The following is a 23,001-nucleotide window of genomic DNA, read 5'->3' on the forward strand; positions in this document are numbered from 1 at the left end:
GATGGTTTGTGTGTCAAACATGGTTTTTAAACAATTGTGTTTGCACCATTAGGGGGGCTAGCGAATGCATCTCAAACACTCTTCAATGGTAGAGAATATGTATTGGTTTGGCATAAATGATACTTCTGAACAGCATTTATTTGCTACATTTGTGCTACAAGAGTTGTGGTTGCTTTAAGGACTATAATTTTGAATTCCCTGATTTCTATTGTAGTTAGCAACTTTTTTGCATTGAACTGTAAGTTAATTAGAGTGAAGTTGAGCATTGAAAGAATGTTAATAGATCCCATCTTGTTACTGATTTTGTCCACTTGGAGAATTTTTTTTTAATTTTCATATGTTCCCCTCCCCCCCAAAGGACAAATTAGTGACTTAATGTTGCATTGTTGATTATTCTGGTCTAATTGTATTTGTATAGTGATTGCTCTTTACATTCTTAGAACTTGTCTATGTGGTGCTTTAGTCCGCACCAAAGGGGTGTAAATTAGTGTGTCATGCACCAACTGGCCAGTATGGACCTTGCTGGTGAGCACTAGAAGTTCTCTAGTACACATTAATTTCCCATTTCATAACTTGCACCCCAGCTTGGAAGCACATTTTATTCTAAGTGCTATGGCATTCACTGCTAGAGACGTTAACAGGAGCTTTGAGACAACCAGATTTTAAAATGCTGCAGTTTCACTGGCTGCTCATGGCTGTTCAAGTGTGATGCAAGTGAATCCCTATCTAGTTGGAGATTGACATTGCCGATCAGAGAAATATCACTTACAAGAAAGAGAGTTTCTCTCTTCTGCTCCCCCCCCCCCCCACCTTCTCCTTTTCAGCCTGCTTTTTAAATTCCACTTTTTTGAAAAGGAGAGTGATGATGTGGTTTGTTACAGACTCATATTGCAGGCGTTCTCAACCTTTTTTTTAACCCCCCCTTGCCCCTGCAACATGCTATAAAAACTCCACAGCCCACCTGTGCCACAACAACTGTTTTTCTGCATATCTAGTAGATTAAAAGCCAGGGCCGGTGTTAGGTGGTAGCAAACAGGGCAATTGCTCAGGGCCCCGTGAAGTTAAGTTGCTCTGGCTTCAGCTTCAGCCTCAGGTGGCAGAGTTCGGGCTTCGGCTTTCTGCTCTGGGCCCCAATGAGTCTAATGCTGGCCCTGCTCTCTGGTTTATTTTAGCAGACCCCCTGAAACCTGCTTGCGGTCCCCCAGGGGGCCCCTTCTCCTTGTTGAGAACCACTGTCATATTATATCTGATGGTTTGTTTGCCTGGGGATAGTGACTGGAATAGCTCCCCTCATGGACACAATTCCAGAACAAAAATGATTTTATACTGGAATACTTACTCTACTTCGAAGGGCACTCGTTATTTCCAAATAAAATGAGTTTTATTCAGAATAACATCCACAGGGGAGCTATCCTTGAATAGTTATAGCTGAATGTCTTATTCCACAATAGTTATTCTAGTCAATTTCCCCATGTAGACCAATAGAGCCCTGCATGGATACAAAAATGTGGATCCGGATCCGCATACAATCCGCATCCACCAGGATCAACCCATGATCCGATCCACAATCGGCTAGCTGTCTTTTACCTATATCCATATCTGCACCCGGCTAGTGACTCAGGAGCAAGGGGAGTGGGGGCCTCTTGCAGGGAAGAGGCAGCGCGAGGATGGGGACTGGAAGTAAGGGGCAGCGCGGGGGGTCTCGAGAAGAAGGGGCAGCGTGGGGAGGGGGATTGAGGGGGTTTTGCATTGCATGCTGCTCCCGGGGGCTCGCAAACAACGGCACATGGCAGCAGCACTGCATGTTGCATCACAGTGGGGTGGACGGATGAGGCGCCAGGGCCTGGCCTGCTCCAGTCCCTGTGGCCGGGCCCAGCACTGGGAGCGTGGCCAGTGCTGCTGGGCCAGGCCAGATATGCTGGCACTGCCTGAGGGGGTCCAAGCTGCTGGACAGGAAGCGGCATGGTGAGCGAGTGCTGGACAGCCCCAACTCCGGCCTGCCACCTAGTCCCAGCCACTGGCTGCTGGCCACTGTCCCAGAGTGCGCTGCGCCTCTCGGGTTGCCTGAGCTGGATGCTGCGGACCAGGCACCACCGATGAGTATAGCCCTGCGTGGTTGTATCTGCATCCGATCCGTTATCCACAAAAATGGTCGGATATCCACAGATTTGCAGGGCTCTATAGACAAGCTCTAACAGTGAATGTCCCCTGATGTGGTCCTCTGTGGTTCATGGAGAGCTGGATGTTCACATGGCTCTGGATGCTAATACACATTAAAATAGCTAGAAGACATTAAATGCTTTCATAACATTATTGTCTTGTGTAAAAAAATTGCTTTATTTGCCACATTGGTGTTACGTGATCATGGATGGGAGGGAAGATTCTCTATGCAGTTAAAAATAGGATGAAATTGGGCTATACAACCATGGGGGGAGATGATCCACAAGATCATCTTTATTTTAAAATGGGCAATCCTGCTTGGCCCTTGAAAGACACATTTTTAAGAGGAGACTGAAGCTTTGTCCAATGCACCTGGATTTGGATAAATTATTGCTGTGATTGCACATGCAAATTGAGCATGCACAGATGTCCAGCTGAGTATTTAAATAGACATTTACATGTGCAACCATTGCACTTGAGTGTACAAACATTTGTTCCTTCAATGAAGACATCAGGAATTTTTACTCAGGGGTTGAAGAAAGAAAAGGAATTATAATTCAGAATGTTTTGTGTTATTGAATTTAGTAGTAATGTGATTAGTGCCCTAAGATATGCTGTATTGTGGAGGCACTGGTCCCAACTCCAGACTTAAGTTTGAGTTCCATTTTGCAATTAAAGCAGGGATTTAACCTCTTTATTTGGTATGAAAAATAGTGTATGCTCCCAAAAAAGATACCACTTAATCTGTGGAATAGAATGAATTTTCTAAGAATTTACAGGAAATTTTGTTATCGTTTGAGTTTTATTTAAAATTGGGTCTTTTAAGAAATTTAGTACTTGTCAGTCTGTTTTCTTTTTCAACAGCGATCTTCACAATGGAATAAAACAGACTTTCCAAACTGTTCATATAGTTAAATTAATTGACCTTCTCTGCATAGACTACATGTGAAGAAACCAATTTATAATTAAACTAAATTATTAACAAATGTATCTACTTGCTATGATTGTTTAGGTTAAACAGCCTTGGGTCAACAGCTAAGGTAGCTCTGAGGCTGTGTTTTCATTAGTTAAGAAGACACCTTTCTTTCCTAACCCGAGGTAAAATCCTAGCAAAGACAAAGCAGTTCATAGTTTTCACAGATGTTAGCAAGTTGAGTTGGACTAGTTTTTTCCTCAACTTTCCTCCACTACTAACTTCTGTAAAAACTACGAACTACCATCTTCACGGGATTTTAACTTGAGTTAAGAATGCACCTTTTTTCTCAAGACAAAGCTGAAAGGAGGTTCACCGAGACATCAAAAGTAACTTAATCATCACCTTTCCACTACAGGTAATTTGCATGCAAGAGTTCTGTTGGTGTAATGACTCAGTGGTTTGAGGGAGATGTCAAACATTCTCATTGATTGATTACTTGGCCCAACTGTCACTGATTTTTTTTTTATAGATTTCATGTCTGCATGCATCAGTGCTTAAAGGATTCCACATGGCATTGGTGCCTTGGGTCCACTGCACGCTGAAGCAGTACTGTTGGGGAAACTGAGGCAGAAGTGCAGGAGCACCCGTAATGACGAGGCTCTCCTTGCTCCCACTTCACACATCTCCAGTCTCAGTAATGCGCCCCTCTAAGCCAGTATGTCAATTTCAGATTAAGAGTCAAACTCACCAATATGCTTCATCTGCTTTGTGGTGACCTGGCAATGCAAAGCAGTTGTAAACGCATTTTGACGGGCTGGCTGTGCTCTGGGTACATTGCTGTGGTGTATCAGTGAAATGTGTCCTTGAATGTTAAAATAAAATAAAGATTTAAGGTTGATACTACATGTCTTCAAATCAGTAGAAATATCACATGGTAGCATTTTTTGAGTTTCCATTGAACTTCCAGAAAAAATCACTAAAGTTGAAAAGGAATTAAGGTTGAGAGTTCGTATCAATAAATTAAGGGTAAAAATAAATTACAGAGATGTTGCAATTATCTCAAAACCAACCATTATAAATCCAGGAAATTCAGAGTTAAGGGAAATCCAAATGTTTTAGGATAACCTTAAGTGTAAGAGATGTACAGTTAAGGCACCCAAACAATTTCACTGTGCCGTATAATGATGCTAAAATTGGGAAAAATCTCTCTCAAAATCTGGGACCGCAAACACTAAAATGCCCGTTAATCATAATGATATGGTTATTTCATGGTTTGTTTCTTACACTCTGTTTTAACTGCATCTTAATGTAGTCTTTTGTCTGTGAATTTGTATTGAGTATTTACTCAGGTGTTCTACATTTTGCCTGTAGTACTATGAACTGAAGGTAAGTAGTTCTGTTTAATGAACTCTGAATGACTTCTGTAGCATAAACAGGGGTACTCCCAGAGAAATATGTACACTGTAATAAAGTAGTGAGATATGAAATAAACTTCTATTTCAGTAAATGTTTGTCCCTCACAATAGTCTTAATATGCCAGACTTCAGCTGTTAAAATGGAACACACCAAAGAACCAAAAGTCTTTATGAAATGAATTGCAGGGGTAGGATTGTTAAAACAGTTGAGTAATCTGATTAATTGATCATCCCTGAATGCTCTATAGTTTGTACTGTCATAGTGCATCTTCATTCACTTTGTCTTCATCAGTCAAGCTAAAGAGAATTAAAAGAATGAAAAAGAGAGAATACCTTTACTACACGCTTGTTACCAAACTCAGCTGTGATAGATGAGCAATGTTACTGTGTCTGGGTAACAGGGTCATCTTAGTTTTGTGAGATGTCCTAGCTGGAAAATTAGATTCTAACAGCAGAGGTGGCCCTGCTCTGTCATTCCAATAAAAGAAAAACCGGCACAGCAGTGCTTGTTGTAGTCAGTGGAGCATTTCAGATAGCGACAGGCAGTCTTGCCCACGTAAGTCAGCCAACCTCAGGAAATTTGTCAAGATGCCTCAGATATATCTTTGTGGTATATCAGGGCCTGGAGAAGATGACACACATTTCTTTCCCTGAACAATAATGAATAAACATGAAGGAATATATTTTATGTAATCCAGATGCAAGGCCATGGAATAAGTAGACTGTGTGTGTGTGTGTGTGTGTGTGCGCACACACACACACACACACACACAACAAGGAGTCTGGTGACACCTTAAAGACTAACAGATTTATTTGGGCATAAGCTTTCGTGGGTAAAAAACCACTTTAAGGTGCCACCGGACTCCTTGTTGTTTTTGTGGATACAGACTAACACGGCTACTCCTCTGATATGAGAGAGAGAGATACACACTCTCTCTCTCTCTCTCTCTCTCTCGCCCTGAATGAGAAAATAGGCATAATACAATAAAAACAATAGCAAAAACTAACTTAATGTCGGTTACCCGCAACAATAAAGTTTTTTCTTCGAGTGCTTGTCCATTCCAATCAGGTGCGTGCGTGGCAACCTGAACTAAGGGCAGAAATAACATGTAATTCACCAACTCCAGCTTGTACCTGGGTCAGCTGTGCTCCAGTAATAAGACCAGTGGCCTTTTCTAGTTGCCCTAATGTCTCATCATGTTGTTGGCCCTTAAGAATACTCCAAATTGCTGCTGCACTATTTGCACCATCCCATAAGTATCCAGCTAAGCCTCTTTTCTTCCTGGAGGAGACCTGTGCCCTTTGCTGTGCTAGCCAAATAGCAGCTCCCTTGGAGCAATTTGGATACATGGAAGTGATTTGAAAACTGGATAGGGCAGGGTGAATTTCACAATCCCTAATGTGGCATTAATTATTATTTGATATCCTAGTACATCTCTCTCAGGGATAGCATTATACCACATCTATTGTTTAACTATTCTCAGGTACTTTCGAGAGGCCTTAACATTAATAGCATAGGAAGGGGTATATTGTAATATGGTACAGGTTAAATTATTAGGTACTGGGATCATTTCAGTACAAATACAATTTCCAGTAGCAGAACACACTCTCTGACTGTGAGTCTGATTATTTACTAATTGGGTAACCAAAACAATAAGGACCCCTGATATACTACAGACCCCTGGAATGGCCATTATATCAACCCCATTATAAAACCTTAATTTCAAATTCTTGAAGCTCATTTGTAGTGATGTCATATACTTTTATCTCCTCTGACCAGTCTTTTTCCACTCAATTGTTCGCTTATACGGGATATCCTGAACCTTAAAAATAAATTTTTCAAACAATATTTAAATAAATCACTAAAGCGTGAAGACCTTGGCCATTGGGTTTTATCAGATATATGGCATTTTGTCTGTATTTGGATGTGTTACAGGGGTAATAGTGTAATGGAGGAGATGGCAGGGGCAGTGGCAACAAGGTATCTTTGGTATTTGTCATTTAAAATCCAGTTAGGGAGGGCAATACATGCTGAATGTACTTATCCAAAAACACAGGGTGCAGCCTGTAGAATAAACCCCAAAATCCAATCGATACCACATTCCCAAACGGGTCCCACAAGTTTCTTCCTGCCAGTGTATAATTTTTTTGTTTCTTCACCAGGGTCAGTTCTTAATGTCTTTTGATGTCCTACTGATCTCATAGGAGCAGAAATAGACGGTCCAGGTCATCCCAAGACCGGCACCCTTACTTGGCACTGTGGCCTGCGCAGTGGCAGGCCCCGGCACAGAGGCCCTTTTGGACTCCCTGGGCCTTTCGCCAAGGGCAAAGCAAAGGGTCGTATTCCAGGGTGCCATGGGTGGCCTTGGCCATTTTCATGCTGCCTCCAGCACCGTCGGCATCAGCAGGATTGGTGGTAGCTCCATCGCTCCCTGTCGCCACCATCCCAACCCCTGCGGCACCGGCATTGGCTACGCCAGCCCCAGCGGTATCAGCACTGACGTCCTTGGCACTGACAGCCCCAACACCATCGGTTCCAGCTTCGGCACCAGCGGCCTCGGTACCGACATACACAGCTTAGGCACTGAGGGCTACGGCACCATTTGCGCCCAGGATCCCCAAGCGCCACGGTACCCCTTGGGCGTGGAGGGAAGAGAGCAACCACCCCTTGCAGGGTCTCTTCCCCCTCCTCTCCAGATGAAGCGCTGGCGGGCACTTCAGTAGCCCCAGCCCTAGAGGACAATAGGGTCCTACAGCAATTGCTGAGGAGGGTTACCCGGGCCTCGGCATTCAGGCGGAGGAGGTAGCGGAGGACGCAGATCCAATGGTGGATATCCTTGCTCCCTCCGGAATGACACGTATTGCCCTACCCCTCATAAAGACCATTGCTGACACCACAAAAACATTGTGGCAGACCCCGGTTTCATTGCCCCGTACAGCAAAGTGCAATGAAAGATGCTATTTTGTGTCGTCCAGGGGCTACAAGCACTTGTATACCCATCCTCCACCAGATTCCTTGGTCATGGATGTTGCTAATCAACGCAAGCGCCAGGGCTACCACGGCCCCTCCCCAAAGAATTGGGAGGCGAAACGACTCTACCTTTTTGGTAGAGAAGTCTAGTCCACTGGCAACTTGCAGCTCTGCATTTCTAATCAGCAGGCCATTGTCAGCAGGTACTGCTACAATATATGTGGGGCAATGGTAAAGTTTGCAGAGCTGCTGCCGCAGGACTCCCATGCTGAATTCTCGGCCCTGGTGGAGGAGGGCCAGCTCATTTCCCGAGCTTCGTTGCAGGCCGCTCTGGACAGGGCTGATGTGGCTACTCGGGTGATGTCTACCGGAATTGCCATGAGAACGGGCTCCTGGCTCCCCATATCAGATCTGCCATACGAGGTCCAGCAGACCATTCAGGATCTCCCCTTTTGAGGGTGGGATCCTGTTTTCCGATAAGGTGGATAAAAGGCTACATAGCCTAAAAGACTCGAGAGCCACATTAAAATCTCCTTCGCAGATCTACCAACCACAGAACTGCAGGACGGCTCATGGAGGAGAAACAGGAGTGGCAGGAAGAGGCTGCACCTGTCCTCAGGCCAGGGCTCTGGCCCATCCAAACCTTCATCGGGCCAGAAGCAGGCCTTTTGAAGGTGCGAATGAGGATGGTGCACCAGAACTTGGACTGGATCCCAACCCGCCTTACCTTCTCGTCCCAACTATCCCCTTTCTACCCTGCGTGGGCCTGTATCACATCAGACCGCTAGGTGCTCCACACGGTAGAGAAGGGATACTCCTTCCAATTCTCTGCCCTCCCATCTTTCCAGCCCCCTTCCCCGTCGCTCTTCAGGGACCCTTCTCACGAGCAACTCCTCATACAGGAGGTGCACTCCTATCGCTAGGAGCAGTGGAAGAGGTTCCTCAGGAGCAGAAGGGCAAGGGTTTCTATTCCTGGTATTTCCTAATACCGAAAGCCAAAGGTGGGCTCAGGTCCATCCTAGACCTGCGAGAGCTCAACATGTTCCTGAGAAAACTGAATTTCCGCATGGTTTCTTTGGCCTCCATCATCCCTTCCTTGGATCCAGGGAACTGGTATGCCGCCCTTGACTTGAAGGATGCATACTTTCATATAGCAATTACACCATCCCACAGATGGTGCCTCAGGTTTGTGGTGAGCAACAAGCACTACCAGTTCACAGTCCTCCCGTTTGACCTGTCAGCGGCACCTCATGTGTTCATAGGCGTGCACCCAGGGAGCCCCGCCCCTGCCCTGCCCTAGCCCCACCACCACCCTGCCCCCATCCACTCCCTTCTACTTCCCGCCCCCTGACTTCCCCCCTCAGAACCTCCAACCCCCCCTGCTCCTTGTCCCCTGACTACCACCTCCTGGGACCCCTGCCCCTATCTAAGCCTCCCTGCTCCCTGTCCCCTGACTGCCCCCCTAGGACCTTACCCCCACCTGTCCCCTGACTGCCCCGACCCTTATCCACACCCCTGTCCCCAGACAGACCCCCGGGACTCCCACGCCTATCCAACCGCTCCCCGCCCCCTGACAGGACTCTATATCCTCTATAGAAACTCTTTTGCACAGAAACTCATTGTGTAAGGATTTTTCTGTATGTTGCCTACTTTAAAAAGTTTCCTGTTTGAGGGGTTGGATTGTGTGGGTCAATGTTTACTCCCTTTGGGACCAGCCTCATATGGTTTAATAATTCCAGCATAGTTTCTTACAGAATTCAGTTCTACTGGCTTTGTAAGTTCCTTAAATGGGGGCTATTTGACTCATGGAATTTACGCATGTCCTTGGGTGTGCCTGTACAGTTTGTGAGCTCATATAGCCCTGGTCTACATTGGGGGGGGTCGACCTAAGAAACGCGACTTCAGCTACAAGAACAGCGTAGCTGAAGTCGACTTGTTTAGATCTACTTACCGCGGCATCTTCATGGCGCTGAGTCCACTGCTGCCGCTCCCCCATTGACTCCGCTTGCGCCTCTCGCGGCGGTGGAGTACCGGAGTCGACGGGAGAGCGCTTGGGGATCGATTTTATCGTGTCTACACTAGACACGATAAATCGATCCCCGATAGATCGATCACTACCCGCCGATCTGGCAGGTAGTGTAGACGTACCCTTAATGTAGTTAGTGGCCTATAGACTTTAGGAGAGTTATGGGGATAATAGTAATAAACACAGCCCACAAGTTCTGCATAATCATCCCACAAACTTTGAGAGTATCAAGCCTTGCTTGTGATCCTACTTAGCAATGCCTGTGGACCTTGAAAGCTCTGTAGTGCTAAATGTGATCCTTATAGTGAGCAGGGTTAGGCCTAGTGTGTGGGTTGGACTGTAGCCATGGACCTTCTAGGGTGTGTAGAGAACACCTGAGGACCCAGAATGTTCAATAACAGATCTTTGGTCCCTGGAAGCTCGATAATGTTAATTTATTGTAGGGAATGATTATACACGCTAGCTGGAGGATGAATTAGGATGAAACCTTTAAATCAAGATTGGATGGCTCTCTGAAAGATTTGATAGGTCTTTCCCATCTCTAACAACTGTGATTTTATGCACACAGGAAGTAAGTTAAGTACTATTCCTCTACAGCTCTAGTTTAAACACTACTGCTGGCATTAACTGAGGGAAACCTGGGAGATCATAAGTGCAGGGCTGCAGGCCACAACTCAGGCTGTTGTGCTGTGTTTTTAAAGTCTCTTCCCCCCCCGCCCCCCATGTCAGTCTGAGCGAAGGAGGAACTACCTACCTGACTTGGGGCTGTGTTGTGCTGGCTTCTGTTCATGTTGCCTCAGGACGAGCATAATGTTAACTAACGTTTAGTTCACTAATGTTTTAGGTGCGTAGCCCAGTGATGGGGACAAAACAGTGTTTTACAGAAGTAAATAGGGGTGGAGGAGGAAGGGAGGAAGTGACAGGACAGAAGTATTAGATTGCCGGGCAGGGGGCTGGGCCCCACAGGTGTCAGGCAGCCCGGAGGGGGGCTGGGTCGCTGGGCTCCTTCCACAGCTTCCCCGGCTATCCGCACAGATGAGAGCAGCTGCGGAACGTTTCCACACCACAAGCAGCCCCGTTAGCTCCCGGACTGGGGCGGGGGTTCCTGGCACAAGTGGGACATGCAGCAGCCGCGGCCTGGCAGTCACGCCGGCTCGGGCATTGCTGGGGCCCCTTTGCCCGCAGGTGAAGCCACCCCCCAGGATCGGTCTAAAAACCTAACCCAGCCGCTCCCCTGCTGGGCTCCTGCCGGCCGCTCCTCCGGGCTGGGACAGCGCAGCCAGCGCGTGACCGAACCAGCTCCCGCCCCAGGGAACCTGCCCTAGCATCCGCCCGCCGCCACCAGCCACACGGGAGCCTCCCTATCAGCCTTCCATCAGCTGCCGGCCAGGCGCATAAAAGCCGCCGCCGCCGCCAGGGGAGAGCTCACAGCGCGCTGCCTGCAGCCGGTTCCCCCTGCTGTGGCGGAAGAAAACTACACACGGGTCCCCATGCAGCCCGCGATGATGATGTTCTCCAGTAAATACTGGGCCAGGAGAGGGCTCTCCCTCGACTCAGCCGTGCCCGGGGAGCACCAAGGACTCAGCAACCTGACAGTAAGTATCGCGGGCTGTCACGCTGCAGCTGCCCAGAGCATTCGTGTGCTTGATAACGATTGACTCCGATTAACATACATTGTGCGTCCAAACTCTATCCATTACTGTTTGGAGTATGTACATATTCCCACGCGGTACTTACCGAGTGTAAACCTCTAATCCAGTGATGTTATAGAGATATGCAGGGGGAAAAACAATAACATTGCATCGCTCTTGGGATGTGTTTTGTGCTCAGCTGGTGGGCTGGCATGTGCTCCGTATTTTAGGGCTTTTTAGATGCTTTTGCTTTTTAAATGCAAAAAGTAGCATCAAAGGTTCTGCCCGTTTTTAGTACGTGGTTTCCAAAGAAAGCAACAGAAGTTATTGAGAACTCTCGAAAGGAAAATTGTTGTAATCTTTGTTTCAATATTTAAGAATAGTAATTAAAAGACACTTGGTGATAGCAGCAAAAACAATAAAGAAAGCAAGCATACAAGGAAAATAATATAAGCACAAATATAGAGAGGAAAAGCAGATAATATTCTTAGATTCTTCTAAATAAGTCATTTTTGTTCAGATAGCTAATGCTACAAATACTTTACAGATCTCGGGGACACCCTGAAAGCTACATATTGGTCTTGCTTTTTAATAATTAAAAATATCGAATGACATTCAGTTTATTTGTAACTAGGTTTGATCAATTCCTTCTAGTCCTAATCACCACTAGTACTTTTGTATGGTGTCTTCAGATAAAATATAGCAAAAAGCCTATTAAATTCCACAGGCAATATCAGAGCAAATCATCATATTTAGTACTCCTAAAATCAATAGTAAATGAGTTTGGTCTCCATTCAGCTAGTTAGTAAGTGTGTGCCTAATGTTAACCGTGTGAGTAGTCCCAGCAAAGTCACTTGGACTAACTTGCACTCTCAGAGTTAGACATGTGCTTAAGTGTTTGGTTGAATCAGAGTCAATAAGAGGAAAATACCTAAGTCATTGTATAGACCCTGATCTTGCAATTGATGCTCCATGGACAGCGCAGTCTATCCTCACAGCGTCAGTTGCAGGTTTGGGACCAATTATTTTGAGATCGTTTACAAATCAGATACATTTACACTGAATTGGTGAGTCCAGCATTTTAATACAGTGTGCATATTTGGCTTTGAAATATTAGAGGTTTGATTCCTCGACTGGCAGAGATGCAATATCATATAGAAAAATATGTAGCTAAAAATGTCTCCTCAGGTAAAAATACTATCGAAAGATGTAAACTAATCTTTGTAATCTGATCTGAAGACCAAGCAGATACTTTGGTATTTTCAAAGTGCTGTTACACCAACCGCTTCATGATTGTAAACAAATGTTATCTGTATATTTTTGTATTTATAATGCTAACATAATTCATACATATTAATAATCTACTTTGACACTTGAATAATTAATAGTAAAACAGAGAGAGACAGAGCTGTATATTTATAGTTGTAAAATGTATCTCCTGTGGAAAATATGAGGCCAGTCCCTCAATTGGTATAAATCAGCATAACTTTATTGGATTCACTGGAGTTATGCCATTTTACACCAGCTGTGGATTTGACCCATTGTCTTTATAGTAAAGATGAAATATCCCTATTTGTGCTACTATCATATATGAATATTTAAGTGTTTACTCATCTCTACCTGTTTTATTGGCATTATTGATATCACTGGGAAATGGACTAAATGGAGTGAATCTGTTCTAATGCCTATATAAGATGTTTTAGTGTTTCTCTCTTCACTAGGATTCTGCTTTAATTCTATGATTTCTTGAATATTTGCACTGGCTCCTGATAATATGTCGTCATCATTAGGAAAAAACATCTACAAGTCATTATTTAATCATATACAGTAGTAACCTGCATTGCTAATAAGGTTAATTCTCACAGTATCACAGCTTCTTCTATGATGTTCATAATGTTTAGCTCATCTAGTTTTCACAGGCTGAATGGTGGCTTTCAGCAGACACTTCAGATATTATCCATTTGACACAATTACAGGAACTCAGGGGGCTCAATCTTGGGAGGTGCTGAGTACCATCATTTCCCACTGAAGTCAATTGGTGCTGAGCACCTTTCAGGATTGGGAAGTTAATTAACATGCTTCTCTGTACTTTCCTTCTAAAAATGGACACACACAGACAAGTCTAGATAGAGTGCAAAATTAAAAATAGCATTTTTGTCAAAGCACCTGTAGGCTGCATGCTTGACATATAAGCTATCTCCCAAATAATAATTGGAAAAAAATGTTTAAGTATAACAAAAAAAGATTAAAAACAAACATGTAAGGCTCCAATTCAGGAGCACATATTTCAAGTTAAGCATGCACTTGAGTGCTTTCCTGAATCAGGGCCTAAAAGAGGCTCGCTAGCTAAAGACAATGGGGTGATCCATTTCATAAGTGCAAACTCATGCAGACCCTGTCTACACTTGACTTTTAATCGTGTTATAAAACTGTTTTAACCATTGAGTGTGGACACAATCTAAACATAGTTCCAGATGGATTGATTTCAGACAATCCTATCACCCAATATGGGGCCAAACATTGTTTAAAACTGTTTTTTTTTATTTTATTTTTTTAAAGTTTGAGCATAAAATAGGGAACTAGGCCCACACATGGTTATTGAACCACTTGGCCCTTTCTACAAGTTCTAGATAAACTGGATTCAAACAAGTTTTGACTGGCCAAAAAAACTGTGTGCGAGCCTAGTTTCTTGTTAAACTGCACGCAGCACTGGTGCACCTGCACTTGTTGCTGACACTCAGACAAAGTCATCACTAGAGAAATTAAATTGGTTAAAGTCTCTAGGACAGTGGTGGGCAACCTGCGGTCCGTCAGGGTAATCTTCTGGCAGGCCTCCAGACCGTTTTTTTACATCTGCACCACTGCCCACAGCTCTCATTGGCCGGGAGCAGCGAACCATGGCCACTGGGAGCTGCAGTTGGCCGTACAAATGTAAACAAACTGTCTGGTGTCCCACCAGTGGATTACCCTGGCAGGCCGCAGGTTGCTCATCACTGCTCTAGGATGTCTGTGTCCACACAGACAAAAACACCCCAGATAATTTACAAAAACTCTAATAAATGGTTAGAATAGGCTACAGTTTTTAATTGGTTTTGTAACGAGTTCAAGTTTAACTGGTTCAGCTTGTACTGCTTTAGTGCCAGTGTGGACTCAGAGAAGCTGAAACACGTCAGTTGTCATCTCTCTACCTTCCCTCCATTTATGGTGGCTGTGTGAAATATTCCAGAATGCCTAGCTTCTGGGAACTGACCTGGGAATTGCAGGCTACTTACCCAGAGGATATTGTAACTTAAATGGTTTAGGACACTGCTAGTATGGACAGCCTGATGGTAAAACTTAAATCAATTCTGCATGGTTAGTCTAGATGCACTGAACTGTCTGTACTGAAACTGTGTCAATTACAGATTAGTCCTTGTTGTCAGCAATGGAGATTTGTTTTAGAAAGGATCTGATCCAATTTTAAAAGGATTTAGCATAAAATAAGTTGAAAATACTGTGCCTGGTCAATGAGGACTAGGCAGAATCTTATTAAATCTGCTTTTGAACACTGTGTTTGAGACTCCGGGCAGATCCTCAGTTGGAGTACATTGTCACGGCTCCACTGGAGGATCTGATGGAAACAAGGAGGTGATCTGCCTCAGGGTTCCCACCTGTTCTTAAAAATAGTGGGGGTTTTTGGAACAGTTTGAACATGGCTTTAATGTTTCAAACCTTGTTAGCTGCCCTCCTGTATTGTTGGCTCCCCCCCTCCCCAAATTGCTGGTTCATTGTTTTTATCTCAAGAACAGAATTTACCAATGAACAATAAAATCTGAAATGGACACAGTGGCCAAGATAGTCATGTTTTTTGGTTGCAAACATCTGAAACACTTTTAAAGGGGTCTGATTTTCATAAAGTGCAGAACACGTGCCCTCTGAAGATCTGTCTGCATTCAGGTATCTCAAGCACGACACCCAGTGCTAGTCACTTTTGAGAATCTTGGCCAGTATTACTAAAGCTCTTGATATAGATGGACGACTTAGGCCTGGTCCCCACTAAGCCCCCACTTCGGACTAAGGTACGCAAATTCAGCTACGTTAATAACATAGCTGAATTCGAAGTACCTTAGTCCGAACTTACCGCGGGTCCAGACGCGGCAGGCAGGCTCCCCCGTCAATGCCGCGTACTCCTCTCACCTAGCTGGAGTACCGGCGTCGACGGCGAGCACTTCCGGGATCGATCCCAGAACATCGATTGCCTGCCGCCGGACCCTCCGGTAAGTGTAGACGTACCCCTAGAGGCATCTCAAAAAGATTTAAGCTGTGGATATTGTACTATTGGAAAATATAGAAGGAAATTCAGCGCAAAGAGAATCTTACAGGTGTGGGAAGCTCAACAGTGTAAAAATAAAAAAGGAAATGCTCCTTTGGGATAAATGGACTGTTCTCAGGAGATCAGACTTAGTTGGATGGAACAAATTTTTAAAAGGTTCAGTTAATTCAGATTTCTTCTATGGCTAGACAGAGCCTAAACATCTCTTCCTTTTTAATTTGTATAATCAGTGAATAGCTTTTAGTTCATTAGGAGCAATGAAAAATAGGTGGCAACATTAAATCTAGTGCAATGGAGAATATGAAGTTTCTGCTTGTGGCTTTTACGGACAATTCAAATAATTTCAAAATTCTGGGCCAGATCATCAGCTGGTGTCAATCGGCACAGCTCCATTGCAGTCAGAACTACAACAATTTAGCCAGGTGAGGAATTGTTCCATCCAGTCTTTGTTTATTACCTATAATAACATTGCTTTAATGGTGTCATGATATTTGTGTCATATTTCTGTATTGGTCTCTTATGTCTCTGACATTTGCCTGTTACCTTTTCTGATTTTGAATATGCTGCTTACCTTTTTTATAGTCTGGATCACTTTCATTCAGATGTTTTCTGACAAAAGCTGTCTGTGTGAAAGGAATGTTTGATATTTTTCAGAAATGCGCATTGGAAACTTGTGTTTTGTATCTACTTTCTTGTAGCCAAACAGAGCCAATTCTGGTAAAAATGATGAGAAGAAAGGGAATAAAGGAAACGGCAAAAGTGAATCAGTTTCTGAAAGCGGAAAGACAGCTGTAGTGTTTTCCTTGAAAAATGAAGTTGGTGGATTGGTGAAAGCTCTCAGACTCTTCCAGGTAAATATTACAAATCATTGTAATTATTGGAAAGGTTAGGGACATTTGGGTCAATTGTCAGCTGGTGTAAACTGGTGTAGCTCCGCTGAAGTCAAAGAAGCATGTGAAATAACACTTTCCATTTGATTACTAACCAATCCGGCAAAGTATTTAAGCATGTGTTTGACTTTGGGCACATATGTAGTCCCCAGTAAGTGAATGGACTGCTTATGTGCTTAAAGTTCTAGCTGTCAAAGGTCCTGATCCAGCAAAGCACTAAAGCTTGAACTTAAGTTTTAAGCACATGAGTCATCTCATTGACTCTAATGTTGGTGTTGACTCCAGAAGGAATATCCATGTGCTTAAAGTTAAGCATGTGCTTAAGTGTGTTGCTGGATCAGGGTCTTAGGCAGTAAAATGGGAATTATGAAGCCTTAATACACATTGAGGCCCTGATACAGTTGATTGCATATGGGCAGAGTGCTAGTACAGCAGGCCATCCAGACGCTATCAGTTACAGGAGTGAGGCTGTGATGTGCCAGTAGGCATAGTGCCAGGGGAAACGCCACTAATGCAACTAGGTATGCATTCAATACCAGAATACATGTACCGAAATATCTTATTGAGTTTACAACAAGTAATCAGGGTGGAAATTTCTTTTATTGTGAACATAAGTATTAGATGCAAATGTATTAACCAAGGCCAGAGGGAAAACTGCATACCATTTAAGCCCCTGAAGGTGCATAGGGACTAGCAGAAACTTGTGCTTGGCCCTTTGCCCTGGGGTGAATTTTACCCAGAATGAAAATACATTCAGTGTAGGGGCCATGTGTAGATAGCAGCATAGATCTCTTCAGATTTGGCATCCTTTAATGGGTGGGGAGGAAGGTAGTCAAAAGTAATGGGTTGGTTGACAGGTTTGTGCCTCATGCATGCAAAAGTAGAAATCATTATGAATGCTTTGCAATCTCCTCTTAACACCCATTTGCAGATCAGCAGTTGTGGTGGGAGAGTTCTACAATGGGAAGACATCATTAATGTTTAAGCCATTTTGACATCCATATTCACTGAGGGTTGTAGATCTTGCCAGGGTCATTATTCTAGACAATCAGTTGGTCTGGACTTTTATTTTGTTACTCTTATTCCAGGTCATTCATAATTAGTACAAGAAAGATAGATGAGAAATTAAATATAATTATCACAAAATAAATGTTCTTTTAGCTTGTCAAGAGAGATATTGAATAAATGCAGCTTCTTGTACCAATTGTGTTCTTAGTTAGAAAAACTAAAATATACTGAAATTAACACCAACAATGCACTGAATATTTTATATCTATCTTTGATATCAATGTAGCATTGTATTATCATTTTTAAAACAATGAACATACCATCCTTTGTAAAAGATGGTCTTGGTAAATCACATTTAAATCCCCTGTGAATATTATAGTTATCATAGTCATCTAATGAGAGAGAACAATTTTTACCTTAACCTAGCAGCATTTTTTTTTTCTTTAACACACTACAAATCACTGGTTATGCATTTAGTTGTAGGCTGAGTATTTTTAATGTAAACTTCTATTACTTTTAAAATATATTTAACAGAAATTCATGCTACCAATTTTGTTTTCTAAATTAATTGTTTATGTATAGAGTCCAATGTTTCGTGTTCCCACAGGAGAAGCATGTGAGTATGGTTCACATTGAATCAAGAAAATCCAAGAGGAGGAATTCAGAGGTAGAAATTTTTGTGGACTTTGACTGCAGTAAGAAAGAATTTAATGAACTAATTCAGTTGCTAAAGTTTCAGACTAACATCGTAACTCTTAATCCACCAGAAAACATCTGGACTGATGAAGACGGTAAAGCTGCTTTATTTAGAAATTAGTAAACATTTCATTTAGGAACCACACCAGTCTTACTCTCTAATATTTTCAATTTCTACTCTATCTTCCACAGAACTTGATTGTGTCCCTTGGTTCCCCAGGAAGATTGCTGAATTAGACAAATGCTCGCAGAGAGTTCTAATGTATGGCTCTGAGCTGGATGCAGATCACCCAGTAAGTGTGAAATAAAGTCATTATCTTATTTGGATTTTAAATCCTAGTTGCAGGGCAATTTGTTATCCACAACAGAATTTAAAAATAATTTTGTAGATAATTATTCATATTGTTTAACCAGTCAAGTTATAAGCAACATGGCAAAGATTTTTCAAAATTGATTAGCGATATTGGGGGCCTCCATTTTTTTGGCACCTTAAAGGGACCTGATTTTCAGCAGGTGAGTGACCAGCACTTTACAAAAATCAGGTCCCTTTAAAGGGTGTCATTGCATGAATTCATTCAGTTTCTCAAGTTGGGAGACTCAAAAACTGAGGCACTCCAAAATCACTTTTGATCCCCATTTATACACTACATGCGTGTTTTTAAAGTAAATGGAAGATAGAAGCTTTGATATTCTAAACAGTTTGGGTTATTGTAAACCTAGGTTCTGCCACAAATCAAAGAATATGGACATTAAATAAAAATTCATATTAATGTGGGTGTAGGAGAACAAAGCATTTGAAAGAAGGCTTGCCCTCAAACTAGGATAGTTACAAGGTACAATAGCACAGTACACTCAAATCTCAGCATGAATACAGTGCATGGATAGGTTTCTTACTGTGCTTTCTGAAATCAGTGCCAGTGTATAAGTCCCTATTTCGTACCTTGTGTAATGCCTAAATATTCCAAATCTAAAGCTGACTATGAGTCCTTAGTAATTATTTGTTTTAATTCAATCATGGTTTTCTTCAACATATGCCTAACCTAAGAGACCTTAAGAATGAACTATAATGATAGGCTGCTAGAAGAAACTCCTCTGTTTATATCATCTGCATTGTCGTTGCTCTAATAGATGGGTAATCATCCAAAGTGAATGGAAACAATCAAAAACTTTCCACAACTGTTTCGGATGACTTGCTTCTATTTGGTTTTCAGAATGGGGAGAGGGGCTATATAGAGCATTTGAATGTAGTAACTGGGCGGGGCGGGGGGGGGGTAAACATTCTGTAAGGTATATCACTCATATATATTTGAAGCATTTACAGATTGGAAAAATTACTGTTTCACATGTTACTACCTGTAGTTCAGAGTCATGTTATAAACTTGTCGTAGATTCCCCTCTGTATTGAGGCTGCTTTGCTTTGTGCTTCTGGTGCAAAGTGGCCCTATACTGTAGGGAGGATCACCTCAGCGTAGGGGATCTTATAAGGGTATAGTGCCAGCACATCAACTGCTTTGTCAGCCCCTCCCTATTACCTATGTTGGGGAAGAGGCTGAGGAATGGCCTGGCATTACCAGGGCTTCCCTGTGCCTTGCTGACCACTGGCTTCTGTATCAGTCCCTAGGAACTCTTGACACCTGGTTTAATTTACATTTGTATAGTTCATAATAGCTGAAGGCTGCTGTATTGGATCATTCCCCAAGGGGGAGCACACCCCGAAATCCTGAGTCATTCTGTGCACTTCTTTATCATGGACAAGGATAAGAGTCTGCATCTTCGGAAACTCTCAAATCTGCAGATTACTTTCAGCCACTAACAGTAACTTTTCTTCAAATAGAATCATTTTAGCCTCACATGACCCATCACAATTATCAATTTAATAATGTTTTATATTTTGAGCTGGTGTCTACACTGAATACATAAGGTAGGTTTCTGCAGATCACCTTAGTTTTAGAGACAACGAAAAAGACATTTGCATGACATGAAAACAGAGTATGTGTTACACTTTAGAGAACTCGGATAGGCATAATTTACACTAGATTTGTGATCCTACACAGAATGCTAGGTCTTAGAAATGGGGAAAAAAACCTACTGTTGGACACCAATAGACTATTTCTGTTTCTCCCCCCCCCCCCCGACCCCTCTGTGGAGTGTATAGGGGCCATACAGGAGTCATAAAGGGCCATGGAGAGCTACCCCGATGCAGGGGCAGCACAAGGCCACCGTGGGTATGTCTACACTGCAGTGTAAGACCAGGGTTTTAACTCAGGCTCAAGTCTAATCCCACTTCTGTCTGCACACAAATCATGCTCACCTAGCGCTTGGACCTAGTGTCTCAGGACCACATGGGAGTGGAGGGTTTGAGCCTGAGTCAAGTCAGGACCCAGGGTTCAAGCCTATTGCTTTGCAGTGTAGATACTGGACTCACCCTACTGGACTCATGCATGAGAGTCCACAATCCCATGGACTAATTTTCTTTGTCCTCTGACAGTCAAGTTCAGTGGACAGTTAAGTTTTCCCACACTGCACCATGAACAAAGGGGTAGAACCGGCCACATTTTGGGAGACCACTGGCAAGTCTCGACTATGAGTAGTGGGACTTGGACTTGCATAATGCAGTGTAGATGTTGGAGCCCCAGATTGGGACCCCAAATTCAAAAATTCTTAACCTGGGGTTACAAATGAGTGTAGGTGCTCAAGCACTGGGTTAACAAACCCAGTAGGGGTGTGAACAATGGGGGGGCAAGTAGGGGCATGGGGCCCCCCCAATAATCGTTGGGGGCACAGAACTCCTCCTCCCTGGGGCCACGGGCCAGGAGGAGCTCACTGTCCCCGCCACATGGGGAGGAGAGTGAGCTCCTGCTGGGGTGGGGGGAAGGGAGGGAGGGAAGAGTAAGCTCCTGCCGGAGCAGGAGCCAGGGCAGGGGGGAGGGAGGCAGGGAGGGAAGAGTGAGCTTCTACCAGAGCTGGGAGGATGAGGGGAGTCAAAGTTAAATTTCTGCACACCCTGAAACCCTGGATCTGCTAACTCAAATTCTACTAATGCTAAGCTTACACTGTCACGTAGACCAGGGGAGGGGAACCTTTTTTCTATGAGGGGCCATTGACCCACAGAAAAAATCAGTCGCGGGCCACACACAATCCCGTGGGGGGAGGCGGAGGCTCAGGGCTTCCCCTTAGGCTCCAGGGTGGGGCCAGAAATGGGTTCAGGGTTTGGGAGGGGGCTCTGGGCTGGGGCAGGGGGTTGCGGTGCAGGAGGGGTGAGGGCTCCAGCTGGGGATGCGGGTGTGACGGGTTGAACCCCCTTGTGATGTCACCTCATGTGCTGGGACGCCACTGAGGCAGATTATTCTGCCAGCCCTGGGCCCCCTTTTACCTGGTCTTGCTGGGCTCGGCTCCCCAGCCTTTTCCAGCCAAGCACACAGGCAGGGCCACAACCAGCTGCACAGAGACACAGAGAGACGGAGATCCGCTCTGAGAAGGCTCAACTTAAGGGGCTTGCCACAGCACGCAGAGGTCCACCCCACCTTGGAGTACAAACCCAAAATTATATGAAATCTGCCTCTTCCCTCAATGTGGAGGAGGGTATGCCTCCCCCCCAAGTTAGAAATCACATAAATTGGGTTATATTGTAAACCAGAAATAAATTTATTAACTATAACAGGTGTATTTTAAGTAGCTAAGGAGGTAGCAGACAGAACAAGGCACATTACTAAGAAAATAAAACGGAGCACGCAAACTAAGCTTAATACACTAAAGAAACTGGTTACATGTAAATTCTCACCCTAAATGTGTTTCTAATAATCTTCTTCACAGGCCAGACACACTTCTAGCCTGGGTCCAGTTCTTTCCCCCAGTTCAGTCTTAGTTGTTTCCAGTAGTCATCTTGGGTAGGATAGCAGGCGAGAACTGATGACCTGGATTACCTCACTATCCACCAGGGCAGGCTCCAGGCACCAGCTTACCAAGCAGGTGCTTGGGGTGCCCACTTCGGAGAGGGGCGGCACGTCCAGCTGTTTGGCGGCAATTCGGCAGCCAGTCCCTCACTCCTGCTTGGAGCGAAGGACCTCCCGCCGAATTGCCGCCGCAGATCGCGATCACGGCTTTTTGTTTGGCTGCTTGGGCCGGCCAAAACCCTGGAGCCGGCCAAAACCCTGGAGCCGGCCCTGCTACCCACCCTTAAATAGGATTTGCCTAAGGCGGGAGTCCTTTGTTTCCTAGTTTGACCCCCACCCCAGCTTCTTGTGGAAAAGTACAGAATTCAAGATGGGTTGCAGTATCAGGTGACTTGGTCACATGCCTCTGTAGGGCCTCTGTAGTCATTCTTCACAGGATGACCCACACATTCACAGGAAGACTAAGCTCTTTTACAGTCTATCGTCTCTTGCTGATGGGCCATCAGCACTGTCAGGATTTTTCATTGTTGTACCTGACGTGTTAGCAGGGGACATCACACAAAGTAACATAGTTGAAATATAGATACATAGTCAATATTCCTAATTTCAGATACAGAAATGATACATGCATACAAATAGGATAATCACATTCAGTAAATCACAACCTTTCCAATGATATTTCACGAGCCATCTTGCATAAAGTATATTGTAGTTATGTCAAACCATAAAAGCATATTTTCATAAAGAACATGGAATGACACATCACAGTGGGCTCTGGGGTGGGACTGGGGATGAGGGGGTTGGGGTGCAGGAGGGGGCTCTGGGCTGGGGCTAAGGGGTTTGGAATGTGGGAGTAGGCTCAGAATTGGGGCAGGGTGTTGGCATGCGGGTTGGGGTGCAGGGTGCAGACTCCGGGAGGAGGTTCAGAGCTGGGGCAAGGGGTTGGGTTGCGGGAGGGGGTGAGGGCTCTGGGAGGGAGTTGAGGTGTGGAAGGGGGTTCCAACCTGGGTCAGGGGGTTCAGGGTGTGGGCTCCAGCCAGGCGGCGCTTACCTCAGGCGGCTCCCAGTCAGCAGCGCAGCATG

The 23,001-nt window shown here is 44.3% G+C and overlaps 1 protein-coding gene across 1 annotated transcript in view; it reads left to right on the forward strand.

The window, feature by feature from the left end:
- The first annotated feature begins 10,978 nt into the window (after positions 1-10,978).
- Positions 10,979-23,001, forward strand: part of TPH2 (tryptophan hydroxylase 2) — a 70,267-nt gene continuing 58,244 nt past the window's right edge. Inside the window, exons 1-4 of the mRNA XM_026648963.1 lie at positions 10,979-11,083; positions 16,130-16,282; positions 17,937-18,120; positions 18,218-18,318. Of these exons, the coding sequence (XP_026504748.1) occupies positions 10,979-11,083; positions 16,130-16,282; positions 17,937-18,120; positions 18,218-18,318 (543 nt within the window). The remainder of the gene's footprint in view (positions 11,084-16,129; positions 16,283-17,936; positions 18,121-18,217; positions 18,319-23,001) is intronic.

Source organism: Terrapene carolina, unplaced genomic scaffold (assembly GCF_002925995.2).
Source record: "Terrapene carolina triunguis isolate 2854851 unplaced genomic scaffold, T_m_triunguis-2.0 Scaffold68, whole genome shotgun sequence".
Classification (NCBI taxonomy): domain Eukaryota; kingdom Metazoa; phylum Chordata; order Testudines; family Emydidae; genus Terrapene; species Terrapene triunguis.